The sequence below is a fragment of the Arvicanthis niloticus genome, chromosome 20 (assembly GCF_011762505.2).
Source record: "Arvicanthis niloticus isolate mArvNil1 chromosome 20, mArvNil1.pat.X, whole genome shotgun sequence".
NCBI lineage: Eukaryota > Metazoa > Chordata > Mammalia > Rodentia > Muridae > Arvicanthis > Arvicanthis niloticus.
This window is the reverse complement of record NC_047677.1, coordinates 48,030,473-48,043,717: the sequence shown is the minus strand read 5'-3', so window position 1 is coordinate 48,043,717 and position 13,245 is coordinate 48,030,473. Positions and strand designations below refer to the sequence as shown.

Here is a 13,245-nt window from a genome sequence, read left to right as displayed (position 1 = left end):
TGTGTGTGGCGGCCCGAGACTTCCTGCTCCTTCCCGGCTGCAGGTACGCGCGGGCCGGGCCGGGCTGGAGGGCTGCGGGGCGCGCAGAGACGCGGGCACCTCTTCACCCGGACCCCGGCCGCGCCGCGCCTCCTCGCTCTCTGGTGTTCACCAGCCCACCCCGGCCGTCCAGATCGTCCCGGTCGCCGGGCTGCGAGGTGGCACTGCACCCCTCTCCGCCCAGCGCGCCTCAGTCCTCTGCACTGAGCCTGGCAGCTCGCTCCTGGGCGACCTTGCCGCCTCGAGCCCCGGAGGGCCGAAGCCATGAATGAAATGTCCAGCTTTCTTCACATCGGGGACATTGTGTCCCTGTACGCCGAGGGCTCCGTCAATGGCTTCATCAGCACTTTGGGGTGAGTGAGCCTAGGGCAGAGAGGGGGGCATCTGCGCTACCGTACCAGCTGCTTGTCTCCCAATGTCCGGTCCCCTACCCACTTGATAGAGGCTTGCTTGGACAGCCCAGTCTCCAGAAGCTAGGGGACGCTGGCCCCTGCTCTCTTAGGGAAAGGAAGTCCGCTGTTTGCTCAGGTAGTAATCGGGTGCCCTGGGGAGTTCCAGGAGGCGTCAGGGCCCACGAAGCCCGCCACTTCTGGCACACTCCTTTTCTTAAATCGTGGCTGAGGGGTTTGGACTTCCTTTGCAAGTGGTCCTCGGCTGGTGCAGGTGGCTGAGGCCAGAGTTCTTGGAGAAGGCCTGGGTGTGCTTGTCTGGGATTGGGGGTGGGGTGCTAGGGTTGGCTCAGCCTGGAGCCTGGCACACACCTCTATGGCCCCACCTCCAATCGGTTTGTTTGTTTGTTTGTTTATTTATCTGGAGGGGTAGCATCTTTTCACTCTCCTTGTGTCCCATCCCCTCGTCAGCGTGTTTTCTTTACCCTCCTTGTCCAGGCGGCCCAGGTCTTGGCCAGCTGGCCCCCCTCTCACCGCTCCTCCTCCCTGTCAATTTCCTGTGTAGCTACTCTGGCGCCCCCGGGTCCCTGGTCCCAGGTTCTCTAGAGTACTTTACAAACATTAATTAATTCTGGCTGTCACCCCCCCGGGGTCTGGGCTGGTTAAGCCCGGAATTGATTTCATCCCATGCTGGTACCAGGCCTGTAGCTGGAAGAGGTTAGAATCCCTGTATCTTTTTGGAGAACCTCTGGGCACCTTGCCGCTGGAGGCATGGAGTGAGTGCAAAGGCCTGGATCTAGTCTTTTTTTGCCCCATTTTCGGGGTGGGGTGATAGTGGGGAATGGGGAGTAGTGGCTAATGTTCTGTGGTCTCATCTTTTCAGTACCATCCAGCAGCCCAGAGGGTGACCCCTCTCTGGGGGCTTTGGAAGTATATCAGGAATTCTCTTTAAAAAGTTAGCCCTGCAGGTGGGAGGCTCCTGGGTCACTTGCTCTCTTTCCTCTTGGTGGTTGGAATTCAATGTGCTGTAGGGAAGAGAAACCTGGAGGGCCTCTCTCTGCCAGAGGAGGCAGAGATGGGAGTTCCAGTCTTCCTCTCTCCTTCCAGCATCCTCCAGGCTCTCCCACACACCCCCAGGTCAGATGAAGATTCCTACACACACACACACACACACACACACACACACACACACACACACCTCCCCATCAGATTTCTCGCCCAGAGAAGAGGGGTGGAGCCACATCTGGCCCAGCATCTTTGCAGGCCTGGCTTGGAGCCCTGTCAGTATTTCACATGCTTCTGTAGAACGAGGTGTGTGTTGGGGCGGGGGGGGGGGGGGGACGGCAAAGCCAAAAGTGGGAGCCCCAATTCCCTCTACCCCAACCCTGTAGATTCTTGGAAAAAAATAGTCACATTTTGTTGGTGTGTCTGGCTCAGGGCTGCACACAGGGTAGATGTTTAAGCACCTCGAGGATTAACAGAGCAAGGGAAGCATCTAAGGTCCCTTTCCCTGTCCTCAGGCAGCCTCCCTGGTCTGGAAGTCCTTCTGCTCTCTCTCTCTCTCTCTCTCTCTCTCTCTCTCTCTCTCTCTCTCTTTTAACAATTATTTCATGTGTACGAGTGTTTTGCTGGCATGTATTGTCTGTGTACCATGTGGGTGCTCTGTGGCAGAAGAGGCCAGAAGACCGCATTGGATCTCCTGAGACCACAGAAGGGTGTGAGCCAGTCTTGTGGGTGTTGGAGATGAACCCAGGTCCTCTGCAAGAGAGACCAGCGCTCTAAGTCACTGAGCCATGTCTCCAGCTTCTGCTCCCCTGTTCTCAGGACACTTTCTTCTTCTTGGTCCTTCCTGCCCCAGGAGCTGCTACTTTTAGTCCACCTGGACCTCAGGGCAGTTCTCAGGGACATCTGAGAGCCCTTGACCCCAGGGTACCCCTTCCTATGTACTCTCCCCGCCCCCCCTCGAAAATTGGCAGGTGCTTTCCCAGCCTGGCCCTGGCGTGCAGGTCTTGGCCCTCATTTTCTCATACACCAGAAGTTCAGGTGTGTTTCCTGGAACCTCCCCCTGGTCTCTTTACCTTTGCTCCCCTGTGACTCCCTGAGTAAACCTGCCTCACCCCCCTGAGACCTGGCCCCAAGTGGCCTCTTTTGAAAGAGCTGAGACCCCACCTTCCAGGGCAGAATTAATCCTATTTTGGTTTTTTTGTTTTCTGTGACATTTTCAAACTGCTCTCTGGTGCAAACCAAGCTCTGTGGGCTCCCTGTAGACCCAGCTAATGCTGCAGGCTTGCAGAGTTGGTGAGCTAGCTGTTCCACCCCTATATTCATGAGCATGGCTGCGCTGTGCTGGGGACTTGTGACCTTCCCGCTTTCTGGGAGCTTAGAGCTGATGAAGACAGTACTTTTACCACATCCTGTAGGAACTCTGTAGATCCTGTGGAGTGGGGTCTGTAATCCCAGCACTCAGGAGGTGGTGGCTGGTGGACCACGAATTGAAGGACAGCCTCTGCTATATAAGGAATTGAAGGCTAGCCTGGGCTACAAAGATCCTTGTCAAAAAACAAAAAATAAAAACCCAAGACAGACAAACAAAGAAAAAAGTCAAGCTTGGTAGACACATAGACTCTAAGAGACTGCATGCTTAGTCTGACTGAACCAAAATCTCCTTGCTTCTGTTTCCTTTTCTGCAGAGCTGGGAGTGGGACCCTGGTGTGAGGCATGCAAACCATACATGTAGGTATGGTTCCCGTGCACTGCCTCTGAGCTATACCCTCAGCCTTCGATGCTGCCTTATAAATTCAATCCCCAGGGCCAGGAGCATGGCTCTGTGAATTTCTCTGCTCCTCTTACTCAGGTCTGTCTGCCTCCACCCTTAACTCTGCTCCCGCAGCCTTTCCTGTGGCTGTTGGGGCACAGGGTCGTGAACCCTGGGCCTGGTGTGATGGAGCGTCTGGGCCCATTTCTCTGCCCTGTGTCTGGCTGGCATTCAATTAGAGAATTTGTTGAAGACAGGCAGCCTTACTGGGTAGATAGCTGCCCCAGCACTTGGGGTTTGGGGCCAGAGCAGTTAAGGAGACAGCCAGTCAAAACCTCCGGGGTAATTAGAGGTCCCATGAAGATTGTATATTAACTGGGTTGGGAGGCTGGGAGGGGTCTGGGGAGTGGACCTAGCAGGCCTATACCTGTTCTTGGCAGAGAAGCGTGGCCACGGCTGGCCTCACCCCTCACCCAGGTGGAGGCATAAGAGGCCAGAGCTGCCACTGCGGATTGGGGAGGAAGGGGGGGGTTGCTGGGGCTCACGGCCAGGTCTCCCTTACAGGAACGCAGGGAGGACCTGTTAGGTCCCATCTGGTCCCTTGGAGACCTTTCAGTGTCCCCAGAGTAGCTGTAGGCTCCCAGGGATTGAGTTGGGGATGCAGGTTAAGTAAATTTTGAAGAGGCATCTGTCAGGGACACTTTGTTGACATTAATAGGCCTGGGGTCACTTTTGAGGGGGGATGTGCACCCCTGGACCTGGGTCACCCTGTCATGGGGTAGTCAGGGGGTAGTCAGACACGGGATCAAGAGGGCCCCAGCCTCTTCTCTGTCCTTCTGTCTTTACCTGACATATCTTGGGAAGGAGGGCACTGGAGGTGAAGACCCTAAGTGTGGGGTAAAGTGTGGGAAGCCACAGGTCCCCAGGTGAGGAGCCCTCCATTAGGATCCTCAGATGCTCAGGGACCCGCTCTCCAGCTCCCACCCCATCACTGACTGAGTATTCCCACAACTCTGCCTTCTCAGAGTAACTGCCCCCCCCCCCCCCATGCTGGGATCAAACCCAGGGCTCTGCCAGAAGAATCATATCTCTAGTACATCCTGTGTATTTACACACACTCTCTCTTTTTAAGGAAGATTTAATGCTGGGTGTAGTGGCTTATGCCTTTAATCCCAGCACTCAGGAGGCAGAGGCAGGTGGATTTCTGAATTCAAGGCCAGCCTGGTCTACAGAGCAAGGCCCAGGACAGCCCAGGGCTACATAGTGAGACCCTGTCTAGGGAAAACAAAATTATTAAGACTCCTGAAGTTCCTTTATTTTTTTACGTATGTATGTATGTATGTATGTATGTATTATTATTATTATTATTATTATTATTATTATTATTATTTTGGAAGCCTTTTCTGGGTCGTATCACTGAAAAGTATAGCATAGGCGAGGCCCTTCCTAGACGAAGCTTTCTGGTCTTTTGAGACAGCCTTGCTTTGTAACTCTGGCTGACTTCAAAACTGTGCCTCCTCTTGCCCTGGGGACCCACCGATTGGGATCACAGGTATGCACTGTCCTGCTCAGTCTCCTTAACGTGTACCCAGGGCTTGGGTTCCTAAGCAGCCTGTGCAGAAGCCTGTCTGCTTGATCTGCCGGAGTCATTAAGCAAACTCCCATGAAGTACCTACTGGGTGCCAGGTATTGTTTCTGGACTGAGTTCTAGTGTGTCACACCTGTACAGCTTGGTACCTCACTGGGTCTCTTTGAGCCCTAAGTGAGACCTTGTAATTCCTGGAGGAGGGATGGTCCCTCCCCAGCTGCCTGCATTTCCCAGATACATTTGAGATCTGCCTTGGCTTAATTGTGACTTCATTGGAAGGAGGTACTACACTTGTGTTCTTTAGCCCTAGGCAGTGGGCTAGCCTCAGCTAGTCCCATGCTTGCAGACTCAGGTTTTGAAAACTTGTATTTTTTTTTCCTGATTTTTTTTTTTTTTAAGCATGTTTCCTGGAGGAAATTTGAAACAGCTCAAGTAGTGTCTGTGGCTGTGCTGCCGTGGCTAACGAGTGTCCCTTCTGGGCCACCATCCTTGTGAGCAGGCACAGAAGCCTTTACAAACAAAGCAGAGCCCCTCTTTGCATCCTGTCTCCTGGACATGTCTGCCCTCTCCCAAGCTGACACCCTGTTGTGGTAGCACAGAATCACATGGTAGCGGGCTCTGTGACTCATGAAAGCACTCCTGGTACCTACCCGCTATGTGGGCTGCCTGGCAAACTTCAAATTTTGCCCTGAGCATCCTGGAGCTCACATGTTCAGACACCTGTTTAGCTGTCCGGGTGAAGATCAAAGGGAAGGCCTACTTTTTTGCCTATCAGCTGGCTCCTAGGTTCGCGTTGTGCTTTTTGTCTGCTGGTGGAGGCAGGACTGTACCACAGAGGGTCTGACCCAATTCGTGTCACATGTTGATGAGTGTTGCATGGCTGGTGGGAGTGAGAGCCTCCACCCTCTTAGTTGGGCGTGGTACAGGTCCCATGCAGCGGGCACATGGGTGTGATGTCCCCATGGACATTGAGAGGGGCAGCATAGGGGTCTGCAGAGGACAGAACCAGGCTCGGCTTCTGCCTCAAGACTCTAGGGTCTCAGGCTGAATCCAGCAATTTGGCCTGGAAGAATCCTGCTTTAGTCAGCTGCCCACGCCGCCTTGCCCTGCATTCTTGACCCTGTGTCCCTTCCCTAGCTTGGCCCGATGGGTGGTGGCTGGGTTGGGGGTGGGGAGAGAAGCTGGGTTGCAGGGTGGGGACACACCAGCTTTCTGCTCTCAGCTTGGGGGCAGGTTTCTGGGTTTCGATAATCTTGTACACACAGCTGGGATCTCTGTGTGGACGTCCACTTACAGCCCTGCCCACTAGACTACATCAAATGTGCAGCTGGGGCCCCTCCCTGCGAGCAGGGGCTGGGGTTGGGGCAGGGAGGGGAGGAGGGGAGGGGAGGGAGGGAGGGAGAAGAATTTCTTCTGCTTCATCTCCAGGAGGGTGTGTGAGCTCAGAGGTCCCCCCCCCCACACACACACACAGCAGGCAGGCTGACTAACCCAGGGCCAGGCTGCTCAGTGTTGGTACCTGAGTTTTCCAACACTCAGGAGCCTGGAATATGAACCAGATATGAACTAGAGGAGGCTGCAGGGCCTGCAGGAGGGTAGTTGGGCACAGAAGTGGGTCGGCTGTTGCCCCGAGTGGTGGAGGGTATTGGCTGAGAGGCACACTCATTAATTACTGAGGCTTACCCTTGGGATGACAGGAGGGACTTGCTGCCTGTTCCCATCTGTCCAGAGGCTTTCAGCTGGCAGGTGGGCAGAGCTGAGGGGCAGCAAACACAAATCTCAGCCCCAGCTGCAACAGGTGTTTATTTGATTAGCAAATCTCGTCCCTCACCTCACTGGAGAGTCAGCCAGCTGGCCATCGGCCCTTCCTCCGGCCTTTGCCGCAACCGGTCTCCAGGTGTCCAATGGGAGACTCTTGGTGACATGGGTCAGGAAGAGGAGAATCAAATATGTCTCGTGGTGATGACAGGGATGGGGAAGGCTGTGGTCACAGGCCTGTCAATCGCCCCAGCCTTTGCTGTCCCTTGAATCACCTATATTATTTCAGGAAAAGATACCTGTAGGTGGGAATGGGGCTCAGTTGAGGGGAGTGCTTAGCAGGCTTGCATGAAGCCCTGCGTCTACCCTGAGCATCCTATAAAACAGGGTGCGGTGGCCCATAACTGCAGACCCAGCACTTGTGAGACAGAAGCAGGAAGGTTATGAGTTCTAGGTCAGCCTCAGCTGCGTGGGTTGCTTTTGGCTAGAGTCTGTGTTACAAGAGACTCTGTCCCAAACAAACAAACACTCCAATCCATGTGTGTGTGCATTTAATCCCAGCACTCAGGAAGCAGACACAGGTGGCTCTCTGTGAGTTCCAGGACAGCCAGGACTATATGGTGTGACCATTTCTCAAAAGAAAGAAACAAACATACATGCTCGCACAGGGCTGGGCCCTAACAGAGCCTATTCTCAGTCCGTAGTCCAATGGCCTCACTGTGCCTTGGACTTCATGGCCCAACATGGCCAGTGTTTGGCTTCTGAAGCTTTGTATCCAAACCCAGGGCCTGTTTCCTGCTTCTGCTTTCCCACTTGATGTCCAGGCCCCAGCTTCTGTTTTGGGGGCTCTGTGTCACTCACTCAGTTTCCTTGAGAGTTCTGAGGTAGTCTGGAGGTGGGGCGCTGGGCCTGAAGTTCTATCCTGCTGAGTCTCCTCAGCCTCTGTTACTGTACAAATGGGTCAGGCAGAGCATTGTGTCTGAGCGATGATGGATCGAAGGCCTGGAGGGCTAGGGCCTGAGGTGTGGTCAGCCCACACAGAAGCCCTAAAGACAGGCCCTGTGGCTAGCCTGCACTACACAGCACAGGATGGAGGGGTGGGGATCCTAGCAGGAGGATCTCAGGGGAGGAACCAGCTTGCTCTAGAAAGCTATGAAGTCTCTCCCTGAAGTGCTCAAGGAGTCTGCAAGACCCCAAGACCTCGGTCTAAGAGAGGAAGGCTGCATCCCAGGACCTCTCCTGCCCAGTGATCCCTTCTTCTTCCCATGCCTGTCCCTTGTCTCTCTTCTCCTTGGCCTTTACAGATGTGTCTTTCCGTGCACACAGCTGCCCCCCTGATCCTGAGCCAGAAACCCAGGCCCTCGGGTAGAGCTCTCAGAGCTGGAACCCAGGCTGCTGGGCCAAGTTCACTCATCTGTGCTTCCCTCACTGAGGCCAAGGTCTTACTGTTCCCTCTTGTCCCTGAGCTCCCAGAAGCCATGATCTATGCAGCTATTGAATTCTGTACGTCCCACAGGCTGCCTGGCCCATCGGATGCCACAGAGTGGCTTCTTGGTGCATACAGGCACAGGCAAAGAAAGGGATGCTTTCTGGGTAGAGGGGTGGGGGCCGGGATGTGACAGTCTGAGACCCTAGCCACTGAGCCTGGGTTCCTTTTCCAACATTCAGATCCTATCAGCAGGTGCAACCCTGATCTCCCTGGATTCCTCTAACTCCTCCCTCAGGTCTTAAAGTGCCTACTGTTGGCAGTGGGCTTCCCCAGGGTCACTGGCTGTGGAGGGCTAGCCTGTGCCCCAGGCTAAGGTCAGGAGACCTGGGCTGGGAACTGCCACTGTGCATACTCTCGTGTACAGGACTGGTTACAGTTCTCTTTCCCGGGTCCACTGTGGATGGAGGGGGTGCTCTCGGGGGTTCCCCTCTGTCCCATGCTATTGGTGGCTGAGCTGGTTGGCACAGGCTTTGAGTCAGTTTCCCCAGAAGCCACTGACCCGCTTTTATCTAGAACCTTTCCTTCTTATCTAATCTCCAGCCAGCCCAGCCTACCCCACTGCCTTTCCCATGGCTCTACCTGGGTCTCAAAGTCCACCATGTGCCAAACGGGCCAGGCAGGTCCTGGGATGCAGCCTTCCTCTCTTAGACCGAGGTCTTGGGGTGCAGACTCCTTGAGCACTTCAGGGGGAGACTTCATAGCTTTCTAGAGCAAGCTGATTCCTCCCCTGGGGTCCTCCTGATAGGATCCCCACCCCTCCATCCTGTGCTATGTAGTGCAGGCTAGCCGCAGGGCCTGTCTTTAGGGCCTTTTTTTGTGGCCGGGGCCTGGTGGGCAGGTGTGGACAGGATGATCCTGTACCCTGGGCATTTAGCAGGGTGGGCATGGGTTCACACCCAGCACATCATAGATCTCACAGAAGCTTTGTTGAGCCTGACTGGGGGGGGGGGGCATCATGTATCTGACTAGCTGTATGGCCCAGGTGGCTCTCCCCACCTTTGGGTGAGGCTCTTCAGAGCAGATGAGGGGAACTGACAATACACCAGGGTGCAGGGTGGGACCTCAGACAGAGGGAGCCGAGTGGAAGGGTCTTAGAGGTGAGGGGGGCTGTGGAGTTAGTTGGCTTGGGTTCTGACGCCAGGTGTGCGCCCGTGGCTGTCGACCTGGGAGAGGATAAGGATGCTACTCCCAGAGATGCCGCAGCACTGGGTGGGGGGAGTAGGGGTGCCTCTGTGGGTTTCCACCCACCCTGGGCATCTGTCGCAGGCCCAGCGTTCTAGCCGTAGCAGCTGAGGCAGGCTGAGGCGAGGCTGTGCTCGCCTTCCCCGGTGATAGTGGGTGGTTGGACGTGGGGAGTTTCACTTTGCTGCTGGGTGGGGTCTGTGGGACCAGGGCCCAGATGGCAATCTGGGGACACTTTTCTAGGCTGTCACCATAACTTACCTGTCTGGTGTCTTCAGGCCTGTCTCTGGTCCCCAGGTTCCCAGCAGCCCATCTGATAAAGGCTTTCCCATTATCTGTTAATGGCATCCTTCCCCTCCCTGTCACCTCATCATCACGAAACATGGCCTGAGCCACTTCAGTAAGGCTCAGAAACTGTGGAAGCGAGGCTTGGGGTGCCCTGGATCCTGTAGACACTCTTCAAGTAAAAGGGTCGAGGCTAGAGTGGAGAGAGGCCTCAGCAGAGGGAGCATTCCTTTTGCAGAGGACGGAGGACTGGAACTTAGTTTTCAGCTTGAGCACAGGGAGGCTCCAGGGATTACTGCCCCCATGGGTCCCATGGGCACCTGCATATGTGACATCCATGACATACACTTACACATACACGTGAGTCAGTCAGTCTGTCTTTCTTTCTTCCTTCCTTCCTTCCTTCCTTCCTTCCTTCCTTCCTTCCTTCCTTCCTTCCTTTCTGTTTTTTGAGACAGGGTTTCTCTGTGTAGCCCTGGCTGTCCTGGAACTCACTCTATAGACCAGACTGGTTTCAAACTCACAAGAGATCCACCTGCCTCTGCCTCCTGAGTGCTGGGGTTAAAGGCGTACACCACCGCTGTCTGGCATTTTTATCATTTTTTAATACTTATTTTCACATATATGGATATTTTACCATGTATGTCTGTGTAGCGCTTGCATGCCTGGTGCTGTGGAGGCCAGAAGAGGACATTGGATACTTTTGTATCGGAGGTACAGAGGGTCGTGAGTCACCAAGGGGTAGCTGGGAATCAAACCTGGGTCCTCTGGAGGAGCAGCCACCGAGTCATCTCTCTAATACATCAAATAAATCTTTAAAAAAAAATGCAGCAGGGTCTCATCCCTGAGACAGCCTCTGGGGGGGGGGGGGTTATTGGATGGAACTCAATGGAGTGCTGGGCTTCCTGCCCAGGAGCAGCCCCGAAAGGAAGGTCCCCTGCCCCTCTTTCTGTCTCCATGCTCGTGGGGGCAGCTCCTCAATGGCTGCCATTGGCCCTGGGCCCTGTAGTACTAGGCTGCAGTCCTGGGCTGCTTCTCTTTACATGTGAGTGGCTCTGATTCCTCTCTGAGAGGCTTCATGTGGTCTCCCTGCTTTGAAGACCCTAGGCTCTGTGTGGGCGTGGCTGTCAGAAGTTGAGCCAGTGAGTTCAGGAACAGAGAGATATCACTGAATAGACCAGGCTGACTTGTGTATGCTTATTTGCATGGCCTGTAGGAGTGACCTGGAAAAGGGTCTCCGGGCATGCTGGGCTGGATCCTGGGTTTTACTGAGGAAAGGGGACGTCAACCTCTCCTTCCCTCCCTTCCCACAAGGCCTTGTATACCGGCCAAGAGTAGGCCGTGGGCAGTGCCTCTGTATCCTCCCCCGTTCTGTGACTTCCATGTCTCCTGAAGGGTTTGGCACCCTTGGCAGGGGCTTTTGTAGGCCCCCTCAGTGTCTCTGCCTTCCCCAGCACAGCATCTGTATCCCCTCTTTTCTGGCTTTGCTGAGAGCCTGCCAGCTGCTCTGATTCATGGATGTCTTACAGGAAATTCTATGCATTATTCAAGACCTCAGCGGCTGCTGAGCTCTTGCACACCTGGTCTGATAGGCTACACTCTGACCTTTTCCGTCCCAAATCCAGACAAAACCCACCATCAAGGTACCACCGGTGGGACCAGCGTCTATCTTTCTGTTGTTATTCTTCTCAGTGTGTGACTCGTCTTCTCAATGAGACTTCAACTCCCTGAGTCAGGGACCATGCCTCTCTGTGGCGTGTTCTCCTCTCCACAGCTGGTAGAACAGATTATTTCACCTACTCAGTATGCGTTCTGTACGGCCTGCTCTGCAGGTCTGGGCACAGGGGATGCAAGGAACCCCCTCTCCTCCCCAATCCTTATGGAACCTACCCACTAGGTTGGAACCAGAACAAAGGAAGGTGAAGGCGGGGGCAGCTTGCCACAAAGCAGTGCACAGATTGTATTGTTTATTTATGGGGTAGCCCTGTATCATGTAGCCCAGGCTGGCCTTCAACTTATTATGTAGCGAGGGATAACCTCGAACTCCTCCTGATCCTCCCACCTCTACTCCCGAAGAAGTGGAATTAGAGGTGCGTGTCACCAAACCTAGCGACAGTTTTAAAAGGAATGGGTCTTCCATGGGCGTGGGTCCTTTGAGCTGAGGTTTGCAGGAAGTGAGAGTGCCTGGAAGCAGAGGGCCCTAGAAGAGGAACATGCAAGGTGACAGTCCCTAGGAGCTTCGAGGAGCCCACGGGGCTGAATCAGAATGTTCCTGTGGAGGTGGGCACAACTTGAGCAAGCTGGATCCAACTCAGGTGGTCAGGCATGGCGGCAGACACCTTTGTCCACTGAGCCATCTTGTCACTTTCCGTTTCCTTGATGGTTCTGGCGGATTCTGAACAGACAGGGTTTCTCTGTGTAGCCCTGGCTATCCTGGAACTCACGCTGTAGACCAGGCTGGTCTTGAACTCAGAGATCTACTTGCTTCTGCCTCCTGAGAGCCAGGATTCAAAGCATGAGTCACTATGCCTAAACTTAGGCTTTACTTGTTTTTTGACCATTTTATGATGCTGATGATGGGGTCCAGGACCTCTGTATGCTAAGCAAGTGCACCCCAAACCTTGATTTCCCTTGGTTTCTGCAGGGGACCAGCTAGCTAGGGAGGAGGCAGGGAAGATGCCCATGACTAGGCAGTTACTGGCATTCAGTTGAGAATGGAAGGGCCTGGTCTGGCATGGTGGAAAAGTCTAGATTCTGTTTTCATTGTTGTCTGAGGCAGGGTCTCACATAGCCCAGGCTGACCCAAAATTTACTGTGTAGCAGAGGATGACCCGATTCGGATCTTCCTACACCCACCTGTGCATGCCAGGATTGCAGACATACGTGAGCGTGTCCAGTTTGATTCAGTTGCAAGTCCTCTGCCAACTGAACCACACTCCCAGTGCTTTCCACCCACCTAGACAGGAATTCTTCATATGACAAGGGGTAGCCTTCACCCTGCCGTAAAGCTGAAGCTGGTAGAAGAGAGGAGCTGAGGATTAATCTGAAGTTTTAGCCAAAGTGTTTGTAATAATGGAGTTGCCATGGGCTGGGGTGGGGACCGTATGAGGACCACTTATGGAAGAATGAGGGCCCAGCTGTGCTGACATTCTTTCAATGCATCTGACTTCTGAGGAGAGCATACTTGGGACAGGAGTGTAGAAATTACCAGGGAACCTTAGTAGCCCCCTGGGGCTGTTCCTGTGGCCAGGATAACTTGTGACAGATGGGGAGGGAGAGAGCTCGGGAGGCTGGGAGGTCAAGGGGACTGTGGCCCCTTCTCCACCTGTCACTGTCGGAGGTCTCTGAAGCACCTGCTAGCACTGGACAGCCTGCCTTCGAAATCCAGCCCTATGATGTTAACCTTTCCCGTCTCTGGCTCCCTGCTCGCAAAATGGAAACAGTAGCAAAGTGGTTTTAGAAAATTAAATAGTGTATGCAAACATCAGGCAGCCTTCCAGCTCCTCAGACCACCAGCGGGGCTGCCTCCATTCCAACCGAACTCCAGTACCATCTGCATGGAGTTCGTGCCAGGTTCAATGACACCGGCTGAGGGCCCTGTTGGTGGCAGTCACCAGCCTCTCTCTGGCTTTTCTGATTGACAGCTGTGAATCCAGGGACCTTGAATTCATGTCGGAGACCTGCTACAAATGGCTCACATAACTCAACAGGGCTGATGGATGGGTAGATGGACTGAGGCATGTGGGCGGGTGGGTAAATG

At 54.2% G+C, this 13,245-nt stretch overlaps 1 protein-coding gene across 2 annotated transcripts in view; it reads left to right on the top strand.

The window, feature by feature from the left end:
• The window catches only part of Itpr3 (inositol 1,4,5-trisphosphate receptor type 3), a 63,909-nt gene continuing 50,664 nt past the window's right edge, over nucleotides 1–13,245 (top strand). For both annotated transcript variants that reach the window (XM_034524056.2, XM_034524055.2), the window contains exon 1: nucleotides 1–392. In XM_034524056.2, coding sequence (XP_034379947.1) covers nucleotides 304–392 — 89 coding nt within the window. In that variant the 5' untranslated portion in view covers nucleotides 1–303. The remainder of the gene's footprint in view (nucleotides 393–13,245) is intronic.